Genomic DNA, 24,098 nt, shown 5'->3' with positions numbered 1-24,098 from the left:
CATCAGGCAAAACCTGCTTTTGCTAGCAGTTTTCCTTTTGAACTATATCAATACTGTACAAAAAAGGGGATTTAAGAGATGTGTTTGTTACTGGAATTTGCCACAGAATAAAAGCTCACAATCCTGCAATAATTCCTTTGTTTTTTATGTCTTTTTTTAAATGTGATCTACAGTTCATCCACATTCTAATTGGTCAGTGAATCACTGGTGTTACTTACATCACTGACTATCACGTATACTGGACATGGATGCGTGCGCCAGTGTAAACATGAGGTAGATTTTTCTAATCTACTGCAGATTAGGTGTCAACATTTATCATGAAGAAAGACAATGAGGTGAAACTGAAACTTCACAGCTGATATGCAAGTCTTGACTGATAAGAACCACTCAGGAAGAAAACGCCAGCAACTGCATCTCCATTTTCAAACTATAATGGAGAGAGCCGTGTTTTCAGACTCTAAAAGAGTGGACTGTTAACTTCTTTCTTTTACCAATCGTTTACACATCACAGATCAGCATTGTGGATAAGAAGAATGGGGGGAAAAAAACCTTTGGCTAGGAATAGCTTCCTGGTGTCAAAATTATTATGTAGAAGGGGGAGAAAAACCTCACAAATGTTTTAATTCTCAGCATTTTCAGCAGTTTTAATTCAGCCTATGAGGCAGTGGGAAACACTTATTCCAAAAACAAGTTAAAAGTTAGACAAACCATCACAAATAGACCAATTAAACCGGTGACAGGAATTTAATTTGATATAATTAAACCACATCAATGAAATGGATCCCATTATTTTATTATTATGTAAAGCTTTAGAAACGCGGATGTTGATCAACATTCATCATGTGACCCGCCTGTGACGCCTTCCTGTGCATGAGGCCCTGCCGTTTGTTTGGCCAGCATGTCCCAGCTCGTGTGCTCTGTTGTCTATTCTCATCTCTTTGCATGGGTCACAAAAGCCACAGTACATACACATTTCCAGGAAAAGAGGCTTGCTGTAAAATCGGGAGATGATCACAGCAGCGCTGACCTGAGCTGCCACATTGACAATACACCAGAGAAATACTGACGTCCAACGGCCCCGGTTTTTCCAGGGTCCGCTTGTCCAGACTCGGCACAGTAGTAATCAGGAATGTGATCAGGTCAACCTTTGCGTTGACCCTATCAGGAAGAATGTACACAATGGGAGGGAAAGTGGGGAAAAGGTGCATCCCGTGAGAAGTACTGGTATTTAGGGTTGTTCTCTTTGTTCTGGCATTTTCCTCTTAAAGTGGCTCTGTTGTGATTTAGTAGGTATTAAAAATAGTGAAACTGAGACCTAAACTCTGCCTGGACTCTCGTTTACTGCTTGACTCCCACTGAGCCTGGCTCGTGCTGCCAACAGTGAAACGTTACTTTATATGTTTTTATTGTAAAGATTCATATATTCATGTGTGTGTGTGTGTGTGTGTATATATATATATATATATGTACACACACACACACGTCTTTGGAGCTGCAACTAACAATTACTTTCAAAAGTATTAATGGAGTACTTGTTTGGTCCGTAAAATGTCAGAAAATGTTGGATCGGTGTTTTCCAAACCTCGAAATGATGATGTTCTTGAATTTTTAGTTTTGTCCACAAACCAAAATGGTTCAGTTTTAATGATTTCTTTTTTATAAAAGGAGCAAAGAAACCAGAAAGAATTCACATTTAAGAAGCTGAGAAATCAGAGGATTTGCTCTAATTATTAAAAGAAAAACACTTTTTATTAGAACTTTCAGGTTGATAGTGATTGTTCTGAAAAACAGGCTAATTTCACCAAAGCCTTCCATTCAAGCTGATTTTTTTGCAACCGATGGAGTCGCCCCCTGCTGAATATTCAAAAAATGTTCACTTCCGATTTGGCTTCACGAAACCAGAAGAGTTTTGACACTAACAGCATCTCCAGTGACTCACAGAGAGACAGAGTGTCCTAAAACACAGCAACTACATAAACCACATCGCTGTACATCGGTTGCCAGCACCTCTTCTCAAACTTTCCCCGAGACAAACAACTTGGCCTCAACTTGTTTTGAAATTGTCACGTCTCTGCTGCTGGTGCCAACGGCTTAATTCAGTATGGTGGTGTTGAGACAGTAACACAACAGTCTTTCCCAAAAGAAACTAACAGTGTCATTTATTTAAAATAAAATGAGACCTTGCTTCATTAGTTTGGACTAACCAGTTGTTATTAGAGCCATTAGAATCTGCATAAAGATGTCTAGCGGCTCTTCCTGTAATTACAATGGGCTGAGTCAACTGCCCACAACCAAATGGTCTTCCTCAAGGGCAATTTGGTCTCGCTGGGAAAAGTGAAAACACTCACATTGTTGTGACCACATCAGTGTCAGGTAGTGAGGCACAGTGACAGACATATGGGCACACACACAAACACGCATCCACTTACACTCACAAACATTTAAATAAATTCACGGTCGTAAACAGCAGCCCGGCGCTCACCAGACTTAACACCGGCTAATTGCTCATGTATGGCTCCTTTCACTCACTCAAACAGACACACACACTCACTCCCGTGCTCACACACACACACACACACCTCACACACACACACACTCTTGCTTGGCGTGCGAGTTTGCTGGCCAAGCCTGTCTACAGCTGTGACGTCTTACATGTGGCGCGTTGTTGATACAAGGAGTAACACAAGTGGAAAATTGAAGCTGGTGGGGCCAGACTGCTGACTTCCTGATAGGAAGAGAGTGGAGTTTGACCCATATATATTTATACACACACACACACACACAGTAGTCAACAGGCTCTAACACCATGGGACATACAAACAAAGGGGCTGTGTAGCTGAGAGTGTAATGTAATGTAATGTGGATATAAATCAGGTTTACTCAATGCCATCCTCGCCTCGCAAAAAAAGTGCTCTCATGAAACCAAAATGACCATCATCATATTTTTGTAACCAGTGAATCACAAGCGATGCTTATTTCTGGAAACCCGAGTGTAGTTTATGTGAATCACGAAAAAATGGGAACTGCTGAGAGCACACAAACCAATTTGGCTTTCATTTTGACGCCGTGCCGTCACACTTTGGAGTGTGAAGCTCTTAAAAGTCATTGTAAACCAAACAGAATAAATAAAGCAGACAGAGGGAGCCATCGTCTGCATCATTGCAGCTTAAAGTTAAACAGAATTTGCTCGTGTGACTCTCTAGGGTGACTTTATTTCACTGTTTTACAATTGCCTGTGAAGAATTTTCTGCAGAATAAGGATGTTTCATTGTTGAAGCTAGTTGCTTAACTTAAAAGCATGCTGAAAACCAAACAATTCTACACCCGATTGTCCAATCTTCTCGTTTAAACTCATTTAATTGCAGAGCTCTTGACAAAAAGAGCCCACAGTATAAAAGGCTTCTTGTGTTTAAGTTTTATCGTTTTGATATAAAAAGTTATCTCAAGCAGCACCGTGATCTAGGAGCCATATTTCTAATTATGACGTTGTGTTGTGGTGTGTGGTATTCCACTCTTAAAACATCCATTATGGAAACTGGAGCTCTGCCTGCCCAAGATTACCACACAACACTCCTGACTGAACTGAGTTTAAAAGCACCTAAATGCACATTGGAGGTGAAATCATACCCCTTGCATGGAAAATCATAACAATGTTAGGAGAACCAAAAAATGCCCTGGAAAAATTTGCAGAATTTGATAAAGCAGGGACTACGGGTTTCGGAGCTGAAATCATCCAAGAAAAGCTTTCAACTACACAGGTAAAAACAATCCACCTTGATCCGATCCGATGCATGAGTCAAGGGTCAAAAACAGGTTTACTCAGAAAATGCCTTTCAGGAGGAAGCCAAATTCACACAACAATCAAATGGCTGGAGGCATGTAATCTAAGCGAGTTAAACTGATTAAATACAACAGCAGTTAGGTTCACAATCCAATCATGTAAGTCACTTCCCGCCTTTCACTGCAGGCTGTGTCTATGCAGGGATGAATAGAAACCTGACACGGCCATCTTAGAATAATCACAAACGCAAATATGCCATTAAAGACAAGGCACATTTTTAATCTTTAATTATCTACTCTGTAGATGCCACAAGTTTTATGGCCACATTACCCAACCTTAATAATAGTCAATAGATAAATCAACGTTTGTAGCCTTTTGCCAGCTTTCCTGCTAGTGTAGTAGGTCTAAGTGAGTAATAGCATTTGTGATAATATCGCAATATGATAAAATGAGATTTTCTAACCATAAGGGCTGCAATTACACTCAAGTGACTTGGAAGTGAAAGCAGAGCAGTTGGCTGAAGGAGGAGGGAAGAGGTTACCTGATGAACAATGGCCTCGGGCTCAACACAACCTGGCACTGTGGACATTTTTGTGTCAAAAATACAGAGAATGTTGGTTGTGTGGAACCATTTTGGCTACACAAAAAAGGACGCAACACAACAACTGTTGCTATAACACACTGACCAATTATCATGAGTTACTGTGAGTGATTAAGTGAATGTGCTTGTGAGTAGTAAGTGTGTGTAAGGGTTATAGCCTTGTATCACAACTCGAACTGAATGAATTACAATTTCTTTGAGAAAATGCACTGACAAAAATGACAAAAAAAGAAAAAAAGACAAAAACATCGAGGGCAATCGGTCTGTGTAAGAAGGTGGTGGGACACTACTTCTGTAGATGGAAGGTGAAAAGGGGAGCACTGAGGGACCTCAAAATATTCAATAATTAAGAAGTTAGGGTATGTTAAATCTAAATCCCAATTTCTACACAAGCTGGACAATCCCAACTTGGTGCAAGTCGCAAATATTATTACGATAATACAGTTACGTCTTCTTGTTTTTCCTGTGGTGACCCAGACTTGTGCCACCTGCTGCTCATCACTGTACTTGTTTGTCCACATGGAAACAAAACATTCGCTATACAGTATTTTAATATTTTGTTCTTATAGGCTTTTCCGTAAACACGGCATCTTTCCAAGAAATATCTTCATACACATGAATTCCCCCAACACAACTCTGAACACTGTAGTGTATATGCCAGGCCTGTGTGTGGCGCTGCAACGCTGCCAACACAAGACACCAAAAACCTGTACAAACAAATCTGTGCACAAACTTCAAACACAAGACAACAACAACAAAGACGATTTCCCAGAGTTACGTATTGTTGTAAACATGAAAACACAAGGTGGCGCTTTGACATTTTCTTTACTCTCCCCAAATGCCCGTTGCATGTGGATAAAAAGTTCTTGTGCGAGTATGTAATATGTCTGCATTAAGTCTCAGGTTTCTAGAGCTGCAACTAACGATTACTTCCATAATCAATTAATATGTAGATTATTTTCCAGAGGAATCGAGTATTCGTTTGGTCCATAAAAGTCAGACAATGCTAGTTGTCGTTTCCCAAACCTCTAAATTATGATATTCTCAAATGTCTTGTTTTGTTCTCAAACCAGCATTTTCCAGTTTTAAAAGATCCGTTTGTCAAATGGAGCAAAGACACCAAAAAATATTCACATTTAAAAAAGTGAAAATGAGAAAAAAAAGAAACATTCAAACCGATTAATCGATTATCAAAATAAGTTGATGGTTAATTTAGTGCTTGATTAATGTTGTTATCACCACTTCATCATTAAAGCGTGCAGTGAAAGGTGTAAAATGACTGGCATGATTGGATTACGAACACAACTTCTAGTGTGTTATATCAAACTGGTGATGAACTTTCTCGCCTTGATTTCATGTTGCATTTTAAACTTGTGTGCAGAGCTCATTTGGCTTCCTTAAGGGTACATTGCGAGTAAAAAAAAAGTTAATAACAATGAAATCATTATTAAACATCAGTGGTAAGGCACAGTCTGTGTGCACTTTGGCCCTGAATCTGACTCCTTCACAGTCACGCAGGAAATTAAAGATAACCACTTATCCTCATTGACTGTTAATCCCACTACACAGTAACTTTTGGGGACATGCGCTTAAAGTTCAACATGGCTGAAATACAGTTTGAATAAGTCTTGACTGTGTTAGAAAGTACGTAAAATAAGAATCACGGTCTTTCCCAGTCTCCACTGAAACAACAACAGGAGACTCGGGGAGATCCGCGCACACACACACACACTTGCGCCATAATTTTGTCACACTTTCCCTGGAGTTGCTTAGCGTGCTAGCCAGTTAGCACGGGAAGCTACATGCGCTGCTTTCTTTAGGAGAAGAAGGGCGAAAACAAAAAGGGGGCGAAAATAAAATGAAATAAAAGTGTGGTGAATGTGCGTGACCGTGTACTCACCCCCGTCTGTCGTGGTTTTCATCCTCGCCGCTTCGCTCACTTTCCCCCGTCGACTTGTAACTTTAGACGGGGAGTTAGCTTAGCCGTTAGCAGCGACACCCCCGCTCCCTCCTCCGGTGTTGTTCTCACAAGAAGAGGCTTGCGAGAGAAGAACCTGCTCCGGCGTCCAGTCAAAAGTTAAAAATACAAACAAAAAAAACTCCGTTTACTTCGCACAAGCTTCTATTTTTTTCTCAAAAACTTTTGTGCCAGAGTGTTCGTGTGTTCTGATGAGAAAATGTTGCCCCAAATCTCTGGAGGAGGAGAAGGAGGAGGAAGGGGGCGCTCCAGTCGCCCGGGTGTGAATGGCGCAGGTCGGAGTTTGCTGCTGCTGCCGTCGGTCGGTGCTGCTGGAGCAACGGAATGCGACGAGTCTAAATGTTCATCCCGTCTGTTGTGAAGACACCGCCTGCTCTTTTCCTCGTCATCACCGTCTTCATCCTCGCCGACACTTAAAAACAACGACGCTGTGCCGAAAGAGGATTTAAAATAAAGTTATTCTTCTTTCTCTGCCTCTTTCTCACTCTTTCTTCCTCCGGCACACACTTTTTCTTTTTCCACTCACTCACTCACACACTTCGTGCTCTCTCAGCCCCCCCTTCTTCCTCTGGCGGGGTGTCGTGTTTCTCTCTCCTCCTGCCACACGGGGCCGCCCACGCTGACCTGCGGAGGGAGGAGCGGGGAGAGAAACTCAACGCCCACTTGTTGCCAAAGATCGTCTACGTTTTTCTGGCTGATGATCACTCTGGAGGTGCATTTCTGGATTTGTGTTTTTAAAGGTGAAATATGCAAATAAATGAACAAATAATGAAGTGTAAATGACACACTTCCCCCTTCATTTAAAATAAATAAATTAAATCCACTCTTTTTATTACGTGAAAAGAAAGTATTGTCATGTAGGAAGTAATAATGGGACATGCCACATTTTTGTGTCCGATACCAATATCACAAACTCAAGTATGTACCGATACCAATATTAGTCTGATACAGTCATTTTAGACCATTTATGAACTATGAAGCTGTTTATAACACATTTGTGTTGTAATGATTGATTGCTGGATTGTATCGCATTCTACATTTTTATCTGTCTGATATCCATTCAGGGATATCGACCTGTATCGGACCAATATTGACCGATACCAATGCTCATCCCTAGTAAGAAGCAGCATCAGTTAAAGCAGAGCCCTGGTAGACGTTGGAGGTACTGCCTCAGACTTAACCTCTAGGTGAATGGTTTTTTTCTTTTATCGTAAATGTGTTTCAAGACTACCTTTGTGTTTTCATGTTGACAACCAATACACAACCAATTAGCGATAGTGATTTTGTCCTCTGTATTTAAGCCATCCTTATTACACACCAGTAATGAACACACACACAAGTCGGGCGCAGGAGCGATGAGGGATTGGGTGCCTTTCTCAGGGGCACCCCACCCTATAACCAGTCACCTTATACAGGACCCAAAGAGTCTTCCATTTACCAAATTCATTGAAACGTATGTCGTAAAAATAAAATAAAATAAGAAAATCACTTGTACACAGTGACAATAAAGTGAACAATACAAACAAGGACATACAGGTTTTTATTTTATTTTATTCATTTTTAGTGGCTCATCCTGTGGTATAGACGATCTTGGATGAGGACTCGTCGCTTTCTCTGTTTGTCACCTCTCTCTCTTTCTCTCTCTTTCTCTGGCGCGTCACGGCGTTGCTGTGGAGACGCGTTACGGGTGAGGTGTTGAGATGAGATGAGCGTGTTTACCTGAGAACTCAGACTCAGAGAAGACAGACAGACAGACAGACAGACAGAAAGACAGACAGAGAGGAGGAAGAGGAGACATGAGGAGGGAAGGAAAGACAATCAGCGGGTGAATGAATGGAGGTGGAGACACAGTGACATTTACATAACAGTGTTATCATCACACAACACACACACCTGAGGACACTGCATTGACTAACATCCACTTGGACAAAGTGTTATCTCTTCAACCTCAACCATAACCAGTTCCTCAGAATTGAGGTTCTGCTTCATTGGGACCAGGTTTTAGTCTCCATGAGGACTGAAGAGGTGACAAATACAAGAACTCACACACACTTTCTCTTTAATGAAAGAAGTACCGCTAAACTGAGCATCCTTGCTCTACTCTGCTTGTTTACATTTTGAGTGACAGTGTGTTGAAAGGGAAGCCAGGTGTTTTCATGTGTCACACACACACACACACACACACATTTCTACAGAACATGTCATTAACTCTGGATTACATATGACTGACTTAAAGCTGTAGTACGTAACTCTGAAATATCAACACATTACAAAAAGAGGCACAGTATCAATGAAAATAATATGAAAAAAAAACAAGAAACACCAACATTATACCAGTTTGTAACTTTTAAATATCAACAAATGTCTGTTTCATGTCTGTGGAGACGTTCCTGCGCTGTATGCTGAGTGACGCACATTTATCTGAGCAGAGGACGCAGAAGTAGGTGGAAGAAGGTGAAAGACAAGAGGAAACTTCAGGGGCCAGTCACATTTCAGTTGGCGTCAGTGACCCCCACTGACTCCGCCCCATCCATGTCTGCCAATGCAACACAGCAGGTTTGATCAAGCATATGAAAACTGTGGCAAATCAGGTTTAAACAGAGCTGTAGTGGAAATTATAGTGCGTTTGTGTGTGTGTGTGTGCTTGTGTGAGTGGCTGCATGTGAAAGTAGCAGCAACAAAAGCCCAGCAGGGGTGCTTACAGTTACATATGTGTCAATTGGGGCAGTGATTGGGACCTAATTTATAACCTGAGTCACCATCAGTTCATTACTGAGGTGGTAATGACCCCCAATCAGTGACCTGAGTCAATCACTCACTGATGATTGATAAATGTGGGAAATCGCAGAGGATATTTCATCACAGGGAACACGTGATCAACTCTGATTTCACACAGTGTGGCATTAATGTTAATCTGGGCTAAAAAGGTCATCTTGATTTTTCATTTATCGATTAATTCTGACAATCAATGTTTCCATATTCCCCTTTAATAATATCTGAGAGTAAAAGAGTCAAAATGAGAGATTCACAGCTATATTTTTGAATTTCTTATCGATATTAGGTTGATATATGACTGTGTTTGGGTAACATAGGGCTGCAACTATAATGATTTTATTCATCAATTAATAATTTAATTATTTTATTGAATAATGGATGACTTGTTTTGTCCACAAAGTGATAGATAGATAATGGAGAAAAATTGTTCAGTAAACTGTCACAAAGGATCTAAAAAAGACCCCCCCAAAAATTTTTAATGCAACAACTTGTCTTTATATAATTTAAAAATAGCAATAATAGACAGAAAAACACGTTCATTACATATTAATGACAGTAAAAGAGAGATTTACAGCCATATTTTACTTTGTTGTCCATATGACTGTATTGATGTAATGTAGGGCTGCAACTGACTATTATTTTACATATCAATGAATCAGTTCATTACTTTATGGGTTAATTGATGACTTGTTTTGTCTATAAAATGCAGAATATTGTTCATCGGTGTTTGGTTTGTCTTGTAAACAAACCAAAATTGTCATAAAGGATAAAAAAGTTGGTTATTATCTGTCATGTTCCAACAAACAGCAAAAATAGACGGAAAAAGACTTGTACAAACTTTCAGTTAAGTTTTAAAAAATATGTCTTTGTTTTTAATTGTTTTTTAGAGGGAGGTGTTTTTTTCTGTCAGAGCAAATCTGGCGTGTTTTGAAAATGGAAAACAGGCCTGAGGGGGCAAATGGGAACTGAGCCACACCCGGGAGTGAGCAGCACTCACTCACTCATTCACTCACCCACTTCTCACTCACTCACACACTCACTCTCCACAACAAAACTATAACAGGAGCGGCCTTTTCACACCAGCCCATCTGCATGCATAAGAAAACACACACACACACACACACACATGGTGTGAAGTGGTGAAGTCAGAGCAGAGCAAAGTGTGTGAAAGAGGAAAACTCTTGTGTGTTTTTTCTTCTTCTAACGATGAAGTGATGAAGACATTTTCCATGTCGTGTTCTCTCTGCGCTGCAGCATGACTATGTTTGTGGAATAAGGAGGCCCTTGTCTGTCCGTCCGTCTGTGTCGCTGTCTGTCTGTCTGTCTGTCTGGCCGGTCACGTGACGACGTCTGTCTCTGCTGCTGCTGCTGCTGCTTTTGTCCTCCAGCTCTTGAAAAAAAATGTGTGAAGATAACACGGGAAGAACACTCACACACACACACACACACGTGTCTGAAATGAGGGGAAAAAAGGATGAAAAAGAAATAGAGGTCAGGAGAGGAGAGAGTGGAGGAGGAGGAGGCAAGGATAAGTAGGGGGGGAGGGGGGAGATGGAGGGAGAGAAAGAGAGAAAGAAAGAGTGAGGCAGTGAATGGGCCCTTTGTGATCAAAAAGCTTGTTTATTTTCTTGGCGCTTGAACTCTTCAGGAGCCACACTGAGGCCTGTCTGCACCGTCTCTCTCTCTCTCTCTCACTCTCTGTCTCACACACACATCGACTCTCCGACATCCCAGCGACCAGACGAGAGCAGAAACTGAGTCAGAACCAGAAACAAGGAGAGCAGAGAAAACTCAAAACAACAGTTCTAAAGCATTTCATTGGTTAAAAAAGTGCCATTATTTCAACAACACTGTCTCAAAAAGTGCACTGAGCCTTCAATGTCCCCGTCAGGAGACGGTGCAGCTCCACCTTTTTTCACTGACGCTATTCCATGTGTTAGTTTACATGGAAATTGACTCCTTTTGTTGTGGAAATTCACTCCAGTTAAGCTTAAAGTGCACTTTTCAAGCTTTGTGTCGCGAGGATTTGGTCGATTTAGTATCTGCACCTTTTTTATTTTGATGATTGAGATTTAATATGTGACTGAAAAGCTCAAGTGTGTGGACTTCAAGTAATTACTAAATGACTAAAATCTTATTTTATGGCCAGTTAATTACAAAAAAAAACATGTTTCTACATGTTTTGTTGAATAAACGTCTGTACAGTAGGTCTGTAATGTGTCGTGTGACATGGGTCAAAGGTCATTTAACACTCGGAATAGGAAAAAAATCAATCTTTGTGGCAAACTTTAGTTTTCAGTGTCATTCAGTAAATTAAAGTTGAATTAAAGTTGAATTAAAGTTAAAAAGATGAGATTATGAAGCTTCCTTTTACATAAACTGGAGCTGTAAACAGGAAAACTCCTCATGCCTGACATTATATTACTGTAAACTCCCTACATTATATGGGGGGGGGGGGCTTCAGGCAGACACAGTCATATAGTGTGCAGTCACTCACACATGGACACAAACACTCTCTGTTCCCTCTCTCTCTCTCTTCCAGCGGGTTTTCACACACGTGTAATAGGATTAGGACGTGTGCTGCTGCGGCTGCTGCTGCGGCTGCTGCTGCTGCTGCTGCTGCTGCTGCTGCTGCTGAAGACAGGAGTGGAGGGAAAGAAGGGAGGATGGATGAGGCCATGGAAGAAACTGTGTTTGGAGGGTTAAAAAGAGGGAAGGTGTGTGGGGGGAGGAAAGAGGGAGAGCGGGGGGGTGTTCCTGAAAAGGAAAACAAACAGACAGAGGAAAGAAAGAAGGGTGACAGAAGTCTTTTCCGTTGGCTCAGTGTTTTACTCTACGGGAGGCCACAGGGGACATTGTTTTTAAGCTCATTTCAGGGCAGGAGACACAAAATGTGTCCGTGAATAATCATTATATTGTATTTATCAATAAATCAGAAATCATTTCATATGAAATGGAAATTAGGGCTGAACAAGATTATATAGATATCTAATTGCGATTATTTTGACTGAAATTGCGATTGTGATATGATTGATATGAACGCATATTACTGGAAATGTCAACTCATGTGACTAGGAGACGTTAGCGCTGAGGTTTACGATAGTTTCGGCTTCTCATCTACACCAAAACCACTCATCTCACTTGTTTGGGTCCATAAAATGTCATAAAATGTCGAAAAATCTTTCTCAAAACTGGAAATGATGATGTTCTCAAATGTCTGGTTTTGTCCACAAACCAAAAATTATTCCGTTTCAACGATTTATTTTGTTTGTATGGAGCAAAGAAACCAGAAAATAATCACATTTAAGAAGGTGAAAAATCTGAAAACCCGATTAATCGATGATGAAAATAGTTGACGATTAATTTAGTAATCGAGTGATTGTTTCAGCCCTGGCTGTGTTTGTAGAAAACAAAAAAAGAAAGGGATTATAAAGTAGGTAAAGTTGTGTTTCTGTGTAGATGTGGCCTTAGATTATGTTAAATGTCGCTGCCCTCTAGTGGTGGGAAGTCAAGCTAATGAAAACAACACTCAGATTTTTATAGTTTTTAACCATTTCCTCAAAAACTGTTCAGGAAATTGAAAATTGTGTTTGCCGAGGACTTGTGTTTTCTTTCAGATTCGTCCTCATCCCCAAAATCAAAGCCACGGTGAGACACGTCCCGAGGTGTAAGAGACGCCCTGCAGCAGCTGTCCTCTCCTGTCCTCTGTCGTCGTCTCAAACCTAAATTACATCGTCCACAGCTGCAGAAAGTGTCCAGCTGACGTGAACGTGTCATCTCCTCTGTCCATAAACATGTTGAGACGCGCCTGGACATGATGTCTGTGGACGCGGACACGTCCGTCTGTGACTAAATCTGTCTTTCCTTCAGTACAGTCCAATACAGTATAAATGTCCTTAGTTACAGAGTAAAACGTATAGGCCGTGTATGGACAAATGGCCACCAGGGGGCGATACCATTGTGTGTCCGTTGTATGTGTGCGCGGCAAAAAGAAAATAGTTGATAATGTCTAAAAAAATATATACTATATTTGGTAACAACTAAATAAGTTCATTCAAAGTAAATTATGCACGTTTATATAACTAACTATAAAGCTAATATTTGCCGACCATGTTGTTTCTATTTAAAAAAAACTTTTTTTAGTGCCTGCTCTGTCGAGGTTCCGAGCGAGCTGAGCCGATACTATGCGTGACGTAAATGTACATGGCACTAAATACTGATTCTGGGTCTATCGTCCATTAGGAGCCATGGCTGCAGGAGACATCTGTGAATGTCCAGGTTGGAAACGGTTGAGTTTGTCCCGAAACCAAAAGTTTACGCTTCCATCGCGAACAGTCGACATTTTACCGCGTCGCGCCCAGCACAGTCTCATGAACACGTTCAGACTTCAGTGCAGGTTTGAGAACCTCATCACTCTCAGGAGCCACTCTCACTTCTGTAATAAGTCAGACTTAGCATGAAAACACTCTCTAGGGTGAGCTAACCTTTTTAAGAAAGAATGCACTTGAAATCAGGGATGGAACACACTCCACTCCAGCCTGAACACTGATTACCACTTCAATGTGCTTTCTTTTCTTTCCCTTCGTGCTTTCTTTCTTTCTTTCTTTCTTTCTCTGTGGCCGCCTCTGAAGTTTGTGTCATTAATGAACCACCGAGGAATCATCGCTTCGAGCGAGGAGACGCTCATGGAGTGAAGAGAGAGAGAGAGAGAGAGCGTTTCATTTGGAGCAGGTTAAAATGGCGGAATTGCGGCTAATAGACCTTTAAACGTCTCGCCGAGGCCACGCTCAGTCCTTGGAGAGGAAGAGCGACTGCAGACAGGAATGTGAGAGTTATATTTGACTGATCTGCGGCCTTGTGCCAAGTCTGTGATGGAGGGAGAGAGGAGAGGAGAGGAAGAAGAGCATGAGTAAGGGAAACCTGAGACAGGAGGGGAGTGGGTGAAGGGAAGGAGTGTGAGTTGGCAAAGATGGAAAGAGAGAGAGAGAGAGAGAGAGAGAGAGAGAGAGAGAGAGAGAGTTGCAGGAAGTGGAGCAGCGAGGAGTTGAAGTCATGGCATGTGAGGAACGGTGTCAGTCTATATGGAGCTCAGTGTGTGTGTGTGTGTGGAGGAACTCCCTCTTCCTCTTCCAATTGGCACCACGCGCCTCTTCCTCCCATAATACTCTCGCCAGAATACTCAGACGACTCCGTCAACGTTGTCTCTTTAGAAAGTCTCCGCCTGTACGTTGAAGGAACGCTGCAGTCGGTAACACTTTATTTATCTGTTGTGTAACATCAGCCAGTGTGTGCGGGTATTACTAATGTTGTGGGGACCTAAAGCTGTTTACACAGTCACATTATAGGGACTTGTCTTCCTTGTGGGGACAAAAATCAAGTCCCCACAATGTAAATGACTACATTTTAAGGTGAAGGTATATTTTGAGGTTAGGGTTAAGATTAGGCCAGTAGTAATTGTGGTTAAGTTTAGAGTCAGTCTCCAGGAAATGAATGTAAGTCAATGCAATGTCCCCTCAAATCATGAATGTCCAACATGTGTGTGTGAGCTTCTATTTTATACTCAGTATAAAAGAAAGCGGACATGTGTGGACATGTTGAGCTCAGATTAAAAGACGATTTTGAGTGTTAATTCTCATGATTATGACATAAACGAAGGCCAAATTATGAGATAGAAAGGCCCAATAATGACATAAAGAGTCAAAATTGTGAAATAAAAAGTAATTTTTACACCATTTTGAATTAAAGTCAAAATGATGAGGTTAAAGGTCAATTATCAAATAAAAAGTAAAAAATGATGGGATAATAATCATAATCAGGTGATAAAAAAAGCGAAATTCAAAATCTTTTAGAGATAGAAAGGTTGTGTTACATCAGCCGAGTGTCTACTTTGTACTCAGTGACTGTCTTTGTTTGACAGAATGACCCAGAGGACATGTGTGGACGTGTTCAGATAAAAAGTCGAAAATGATGAGAAAGCCAAATTATGTAATAAAAAGCCAGCATTGGAAGTAATTAAGTAAAATGACATAATTTGGGGATAAAAAGTCAAAAGTATGAGATATAAAGTCACTCCGTAAAAGTCACAAAGTAAATGTGCACATAAGGAGTTAAAAATGATGGAATAATAATAATAATACTTGTATATATATATATATATATATATATATATATATATATATACACGTATATATAAATATATATATATATATGTACACACATAAATATACAGCATATTAATAAAGCTGATGAGACGACAACATTTCTGGCATCTCTCGCAGAGTGAGAGTCTCACACTGAACTTCATTCATACTGTTTTACTGTGTGTTGACAGCAGAGACAGAGACACAGAGTCCTGACACATAGAGACAGAGACAGACACAGAGACACAATCCTGAGACAGAGACAAAGACAGAGATACAGAGACAAAGACATAGTACTGAAACAGAGATAGAGACAGAGACACAGAGACATAGTACTGACACAGACACAGAAAAAGAGACACAGACGCAGAGACAGAGTCCTGACACAGACACAGAGATAGAGACAGAGACAAAGTTAAAGACAGAGATACAGAGACACAAATACAGAGACAAAGACATAGTACTGACACAGAGATAGAGACGGAGACACAGAGACATAGTACTGACACAGGCACAGAGACACAGACGCAGAGACAGAGTCCTGACACAGACACAGACACAGAGACAGAGACACAGACAGACATACATGGAGACACAGAGACAAGGACAGTGAGACGCAGAGGATGGATGCAAATGAACAAATGTGTGTTTTTTTCCTGTAGTAATTTTCTTCCTTTTCAGGAAAAGCTTTGTTGTTTTCACCTCTCCTCTCACCTCCACTTCCTCTCCTCCACCCTCTCTCTCTCTCTCTCTCTCTCGTTCTCTTCTCTTTTTTTCTTTCTCCAGTAAAATCCTGCTCTTCATCACTGTGACCCGTTTCCTTTTCCACACACGTGAAGCAGAGACCTGAGGTTCAGCAGCTGTTCCCTCGTCTCCCGTCTTTATTGTTTGAATATATATATACTGTATATAAGACGCTCTGATATGTATAGTCTAGTGTCCTGTGCTTTACAGGCATGTGAGGCGCTGTTATATGTCAACACGCGTCTGTACCTGTCTGTCTGTCAGTCTGTCTGTCTGCTCTACACCGAGAAATACTGATCAACTGCCTCTGTCTTATCATAGTCTGCAAAAATACACAAAGTACAAATATAATTAAAAAAGAAACAAAGAAATAAAGAAATTACAATTATGAGATGACAGAAGGTGAAACTGAGATTTATTGTGAACATTTTTGAGGTAAAATGTCATAATTATAAGATCATTCAAATTTATTCAAGAAAAAGTCAAAAAGCGAAATTTTAATTCAACGTTTTGAGATAAAAAGTCACAACTATGAGATAAAAGTCATAATTATTGTAAACTATTTTGAGATAGAGAGTCATAATTATGAGACAATGAGACAAGTTATGATATAAAAAGCCACCGTGAGGTTTTATGTCAAATTGTGAGATAAAAAAAGTTGAATTGTGAGATTTTAAATCAAAGTTTTGAGATAAAAAGTCACAACGAATTATATATATATGAATTATGGAATGGAAAGTTATGAAGTAATTATTAGTAATAATATAATTATTATGAAGTAAAACTTAAAATTATGACATTTAAAATTGTTAGGTACTTTAAAATAAAAGGTCATTTATCAGATAAAAAAGTTTTAAAAAATGGCATAAAACGTTACAATTCTACAGAAAAAGCATCTTTTTGTGATAGAAAAGTTTATAGAAGCAGAAAATGGTCTCTTAAACTCATAATTACAGGTTAAGTATGAGGTAAAAAGTCAATTATAAGATAAAAAGTCATTATTATAAGGTAAAAGGGCCAAAACTATGAAATAGAAAGTCACAATTATGACATAAAGTGTCAGAGTTATGAAATAAAAAGTCGATATTGTAAAGCAAAATGGCACAATTTGGGGATATAAAGGGTCAAAGGTCAAAAGTATGAGGTAAAAAGGCCAAATTATTAAATAAAAAGTCAAAACTATGAAATAGAAAGTCACAATTATGACATAAAGTGTTGCAAGCTTATAAAGTAAAACGACACAATTTGGGGATAAAAAGGGTAAAATTATGAGTTATGAGATTTAAGTCAAAATTGTGAGATACATGAAAATAAAAGGTCATTTCTCAGATAAAAAAGTAAAAATAATGGCATAAAAAGCATCTTTTTCATAGGGAAAAGGCTAAAGAAGCAGAAAACGGTCTCATAAACTCATAATTACAGGTTATCGTTTCTTTAATGAAGGCTAAAATGTGTTTTCTTTGACTGACACTGACGACAGTTTCCCCACATGAATCCTCTGCATCATTTTCCACTCCTGATTGTCAGTGAATTTACTCTTGTATTTACATTGGTGATTGATGGTTTTGTTGGGTTTTTAAAGCCGCAGCAGCTGAGCGCGAGCTCTCTGTGGGTTTTTTCCCACTCTCTGACAGTTGACTGACGGACAAAATCGGCCCGTCGATACCGTCGAGTCTGTGACCTTTGAGTCAGAGGAGACGCCGCCAACGCCACCGACAATTACGCTGACGACTCCCTCCACTGTTTGCACTTGTGAGGATAAAGCGTTGGATAAACGCCGTCTCCGGGATTAAGTGTCAGATGTGGGGCTGGGGCAGGGTGGAGTGTGGTGGGCCTGGCTGCACACAGTCACGCTCGGATGGCTCTGGACGGAGAGTGGAGTTGTCTGAGTTGGGTTGAGATTGGCTGGCACCGTGTTTGTGTAGGGTTTGGCGCGGGGACGCCTGGGTGGGAGCGCCGCGGCCTCCAGGCTCAGCAGTCTGAAGGCAACACTCATGTGAGGAGCACGGTGATGGCAACAGACATCACACCATGAGCCAAGGAGCCGACGGCCACCTACCACACTAACCAGAGCGCGCAGTTTGGTTTCTATAGCGACAGAGGGGACGGACCGACTGTCTGCATCACCGCGGGTTTACTTAGAGCCGAGTCTGGAGGTGTCTGGACGGTGGAAACCTCGTTGGAGACAAAGTCAAACGCAGATGTGGTGTCGCGTGTTTACATTTGAGGCGTGCAGCCGTGTTCACGTAGGCCTGAGTGCAAATCACGCTAAATTTATCCAAGATGACATTCTGCAGAGGGGAAACCCCCAATCTGAGGGTTCACAGAGACAACACACTACTTTTACTGCTTCGTTCTTTCTATATTTCTGTAAGTTTTGACACTTAGACAAAAAAAAAAAACATCTATCTTTCTCCGGGATTTATCTTCACAACTCAGAGTTCAGGAAAAGGAGAAACTCCAGCACAAACTCTCATATGCAGGAAAGTGGAGACACTTTGTTAACCCTTTAACAGCGAGCGTATCGCAGACGGCGCGTTTGCGCAAGCGCACTCTGCATTACTGTAATTACGCAACGTTTATTTTATTTTTTAAGTGGTTTCTGAAAGCTGAGAAGTTGCACGTCAAAGCCAACGCGTGGTTATTACGGTAATTTCAGGCCGGCAAATCAGCGTCTTTGTCACCAGAGAGGAAAAAAGTTGGGAAAACGCCTGCACGTTTACATTTTTTGGCCTGTTTTTGGACATTGAGACAAAAACTCAAACACATGTTATTTTAAATATGTTTTAAAATATAACTACAGTGATTTTCTTTTAAAAGAAATGTTTTTCTTCCTTTTAAATTGTTAATACACTATTTTAACATGCAGTAAATTGTTAATAACTGACACATATTGAAAGTTATTCTGGAAAAATGGGCATTTTGCATTTCGAGGCTAAAATATATAATTTGTTAATTACATTGCAAACACAAAGTCCCAATTTAGAACTTTTCATTCTTCAAAACTGTTATTGTGGTGGTGGGGAAAAATCGTTATATCGAAATATTGCGATATTTCGAGTGGTGATAACATATCGTTTTTGAGACTCCATTAATGCCATGTCCAGACGGAAACAACAACATCTTTTTCTTTGCCGTTTTCAACAAGTTCCCCCATAAAGACGGCATTGTTTCACGAAATAGCTCCATCGTCCGCACGGAAACGACTCAAAACACTGTAGTACATATGCCAGGACTGTAAGTGGCGCTGTAACGTTACACCAAAAACAGAGAAGAAGACGTTGTACACATGACAGATATCAGGGAAATAATGTCTGCTCGTTTATGTTTATGGTTCGTGCTGTTTCCGTGTGAATATTTACTGACTTTACAGACCCCCGGTGACTTTTTTTATTTGTTAAAAAAACGACAAATCTACCTTTCTGTCATAAACCGGGTTAATTTAGGATTAAGGGTAACCCTAACCCTAAAGTGTAAAAAGAAAGTAGTTTTTGCTTGTAATTTACACAGTATTACTTTCATTAAAAACATTATAAAACACATAAACTAACTATGTGCAAGTCTGTGAGTGTACGGCCTGAATGGTTTTTGTCTGTTGATTTTAATATTTATTCAAAAATCCGTGGAAACCAGCGTGACGTGTCTGTACTGGTCCTGCAGCGTGGAGAGAGACAGTTGAACTGTTCAAACCGCTGCCATGCCATTTACATGAGAAATGTTGCCGAGCAGCTGCTGGTATTTTCTGTATGTAAGTAACACATTTTCAAAACAGGACACAAGGTCATTTCTGTGGATTATTTACACCTGAGAGGAGCAGGCATGCAGATTATGACTGAAAAAGACTCTTGAGGACTTGAGGAGAGAGTTTGAAATGCAGATTTTAACTCACCGGCCACTTCATTAGGTACACATGACATCTAGGAGCAGCAACTGCTGTGATTTTCTGCTGATGAAGTCCATTCTCCTCTGACTTCCATCTCATTTCAGAACATTCTTTGAAAAACAAAGACACAGTCGTGTGTGAAAATCACAGAACATCCGCAGCTTCTGAAATGGCAATAGCACCAACAACCATGTCAGGCTCAAAGACACTTAAATCACCTTTTTCTTCTTCTACTCAGCAGGCAGGAGCTTCCATGTGATGCCATGTGCAGGTGTACCTAATAAAGTGGCAGGTGAGTGAGGAGGAAATGAACTTTGTTTTGTTTCAGACTGACATTGATGAGACGATTGACCCCCGCCTGACCTCTACTCTAGCGTCACCACATGGTCAAAATGTCATTTATGCTCTCGTTTATGAGCAACACTGTAGCTTGACTACAACGCTTTACAGCTTTAATAATAAAACTAATACAAGATGTTTTACTGTTGTATGTAAGCAATACACTGAAGTGGAGAACAGGTGGCGCCATCTAGTGGTGAGGCTGGAGACACTAGTCGCACAGGAAGTCTTGCTTGCCATTTTTACAACTGTTGTGTGTGAAGTTCAATTCACAAGCATATTCATTAATTATTATTAATTATTTACACATAAAACTTTGGTTGTGGTCATTTATTTGTTTGAATTATCAGCCTCACTTTGGAATAAAAGTGCAAATTAAATGAATAAATAATAAATTATAATAATATTATTAATAGTAATACAAAATAAAATGAGAGGATGAATTGTATCAGCTGAGAGGGTCTATCCTGGTCTGTTTATACGGATGGAGCGCCATCTAGTGGCGCCTAATATAAACTACAACTTAACAAATCAGTTATTTTCAGAGAAAGAGCATAAAGATGTAAATTATGACACATTATTCTAATAAAACCAATTATATGAAGTTTAGATTCGTACAAATACATTTGCACATTTCAAAATTGTATTAATCAATCATGTATTAAACTTATGCCTAACATCTTTTTGTTGTGATTATTTCGCTGTGACTTAATCTATTGAATGGATTCACTTGGATTATTAGATTTCTTTGTGTTTTCTTCTGAAATTCAACATTTTTTTCCGTTCTTTTGAAATAAAAGTGACACAAAATCAACAGAATAAATCAATGTTTTGTGGCCAAAAATACAATTTGATTAAATCAGTACAACAGATCTGAGGTCAGGATGATGATGAGGATGATGATGTCACGCCTGCTTCACACCTGGCATTTCACTGAAGTTTCCAAACATTTGGCTCGTTCACATCTGGCTTACAGAGTGTGTGAAGGTGCAAACACAGAGGTTTATTCATGGTTTACTGAGCATGGAGATGGCTGTGGAGACACACACACACACGCACACACACACGCACACAGAAAGCGAGAGGGAGGGAGAGAGAGGGAGTTTTCTTCCCTGTAGGAAGCCGTTCCTGAGGGATTTGTGGGTAACAACATGTTAGTTCCCAGACCAGAGACTGACTGGAAACACACACACACACAAAGACACACACGCACTGGTTTCCATGACTTCAGAGGACATTACATTGACTTACATTCATTTCCTGGAGACTTACTCTAACCTTAACCATAATAACTAGTAGCCTAATCCTAACCTTAACCTCAGCCTAACTTTAAAACATGTCTTCACCTTAAAATGTAGTTCAATTTATGTTAAGGGGACTCGATGTTTGTTCTGTAACACACACACACACAAACTCAGTGAAGACACATCATGGACATAATACATTGTCGTAGCCCCTTACCCTAACCTTAACCATCACAACTAAGTGCCTAAACCTAACACTTAACTTTACATTAACATAAGCCAAATTCTAACCCTAAAACCAAGTTTTAACCCTGAAAAATACCTTTAAAGTTGTGGGGATTAGATTAAGTCTTCCCCACAATTGTCAAAATGTCAAGCTCCATAACCCTTAACCTTACCCTAGTTCTAATCCTAAAACGAAGCCTTAAACTTTAAAAAAGCCTTTAAAAGTGTCAACGTTGTGAGAAACAGTCAAAATGTTCTTGCAAATATTGGTTTGAATCAAAATGTGTGTCCTCACAGCCTACTACACACACACACACGCACACACACAGACCAGGCCACCCAGATGTGAACCTCCCAGCACTGAGAGCAGCATCACTATTTCATGAGGGAACTGTGGCTGAATGTCAAAACTACACATCGCCAGCTTCGTATCTGTCACTCTCACTTTTATCTCACCACAGCAGGAGGCAGCTCTGTGTGTGTGTGCGCGCGTGTGTGTGTGTGTGTGTGTGTGTGTGTGTGTGCGTGTGCGTGTGTGTGTGTGTGTGTATGTATGTGTGCGTTCACAGTAAAAAGTCCACTACAGTTAAAGATTTTCAACAAAATGTCCCACATTCAAAACCAAAAATGTCTGTTTTCATTTTTTATTTGGCAGAAATGATGCGTTGCTTTAGGCGACGCTGAAGCAAAAACCAAGCTCTTTATCCTAAAAGTATAGTTTTAAAATCAGAGTCTAGAACCCAGATTATAATTATAATGTCCATTGATCTGAGGGGTCACCATTAATTTATAAATGACCAAATGAGGGCATTAACTGATCACTCAACTTGACTACTCAAGATATGAAACAACACATACTTAAATAAGCAAATTCATTAGTAAATGAAGCAATCAAATGCACTACTAACAATAAATAAAAATATTAAAGAACAATTAAATAAATTATTACTAAAACAACGAAACAGATATTTACTGAATAATCAGTGGCTGGATTATATTCTGAGAATTATGAATTCAATCCAATCAAACCTGACCTAATCTAGTATATCCTAACCTAAACTAACCTGACCTAAACTAAACTAACCTGACCTGTACTGACCTGAACTAACCTAATGTGCTAACTAAACTAAACCAAACCTAACTTGACCAGACCTAACCTAACCTAAACTAAAATGACCTAACTAAACCTGGCCTGACTTAATCTGAGCTGATTTTACCTAAAATGGCATGACCCTCTAAAAAAATTAAACTAAACTTAACTAAGCTTAACTAAATTAAATTAACTTAAATTAGATAAAACTATGCTAAGCTAAACTTAACTAAGCTAAATTAACTTAATTTAAATTAGATAAAAATATGCTAAGCTAAACTAAACTAAACTAAACTAAACTAAACTAAGCTAAACTATATTAAACTAAGCTAAACTAAACTAGTTTTAATCTCAGGTTTTTCTCCTGAAGTTGTGTGAACATGTAAAATCAAAAACCTTGTCCTACATATTGAAAACTTACCCTGCAGAAGCTGGACTCTTGTGAGTGTGTGAGTGTGTGTGGACTCTTGTGATTTGGTGCAGCCAGAAGGAAGAGTGTAGATTCTGGTCTGACTGATCCTGATGACTGACACATGATTCTGGATCCAGCTCATGAAAAAACAGCCGAGGAGGAAGAGACAAAGGAGGAGAAGAACTGAGACACTCCATGAAACAATGTAGCTTTGGGGAAAGAAAAGTATAAAGTTAATTCTCTAAACAACAACAAACCTTTAAGGTCCAGGAGCTGCAGCGTGGAGACACCTGTGTGTGTGAGTGTGTGTGCGCTCGTGCAGGGGCGTTCATAGAAATCCGGGCCTCCTGTGAGTCCGATTCGAGCACTAACACATTAAATATCTATACCACCTGACAGGTAGAGCTGCCGTGCTGCTGCAGGCTCGCTGAATGATTCAGGGGTTTCCCTCCCTGATGACACGTGTGAATGTGCAAACTGTAAAAACTGCTGCAGAGACAAGAGTTCATGTGTTCAACTTTCACCATCTTCCTGCTGCTACGTCAGCTACTTTGGATAGAGCAAACACAAAGAAAGAAAGTGAGAGGAATGAGAATCAAACAGCACAGAAGAAAGAAAGATTATGTAAGTCCTTATATTTTCATCAAATAAATGACTGTTTTGATTTTTTAATCCTTTGATATATATTATTGTTTTGTTAGATGTTAGAGAAAGAAGTGAAAAACCTTTCTAAATTTGCACTTTGTTCCTTACATGTTAATTCTGGTCAGGTTTGGTTAGGTCAGCTTGGCTCAAGTTAGGTCAGGTTTGGTCTGGTCAAGTTTAGGTTTGGTTAGATTGGATCAGGTTTGGTTTGGTTAAGTTAGGTCAGGTCAGGTCTGGTTTA

The 24,098-nt window shown here is 39.9% G+C and overlaps 1 protein-coding gene across 2 annotated transcripts in view; it reads right to left on the bottom strand.

Moving 5' to 3' along the window:
• The window catches only part of erf (Ets2 repressor factor), a 41,451-nt gene extending 34,536 nt beyond the window's left edge, over nucleotides 1–6,915 (bottom strand). For both annotated transcript variants that reach the window (XM_058618829.1, XM_058618830.1), the window contains exon 1: nucleotides 6,283–6,915. In XM_058618829.1, the coding sequence (XP_058474812.1) occupies nucleotides 6,283–6,304 (22 nt within the window). In that variant the 5' untranslated portion in view covers nucleotides 6,305–6,915. The remainder of the gene's footprint in view (nucleotides 1–6,282) is intronic.
• Nucleotides 6,916–24,098: the final 17,183 nt, after the last annotated feature.

This window comes from Solea solea, chromosome 20 (assembly GCF_958295425.1).
Source record: "Solea solea chromosome 20, fSolSol10.1, whole genome shotgun sequence".
Taxonomy (NCBI): domain Eukaryota; kingdom Metazoa; phylum Chordata; class Actinopteri; order Pleuronectiformes; family Soleidae; genus Solea; species Solea solea.
Note: the sequence above shows the minus strand (reverse complement) of the source record. Positions and strands in the feature narration are given on the sequence as shown.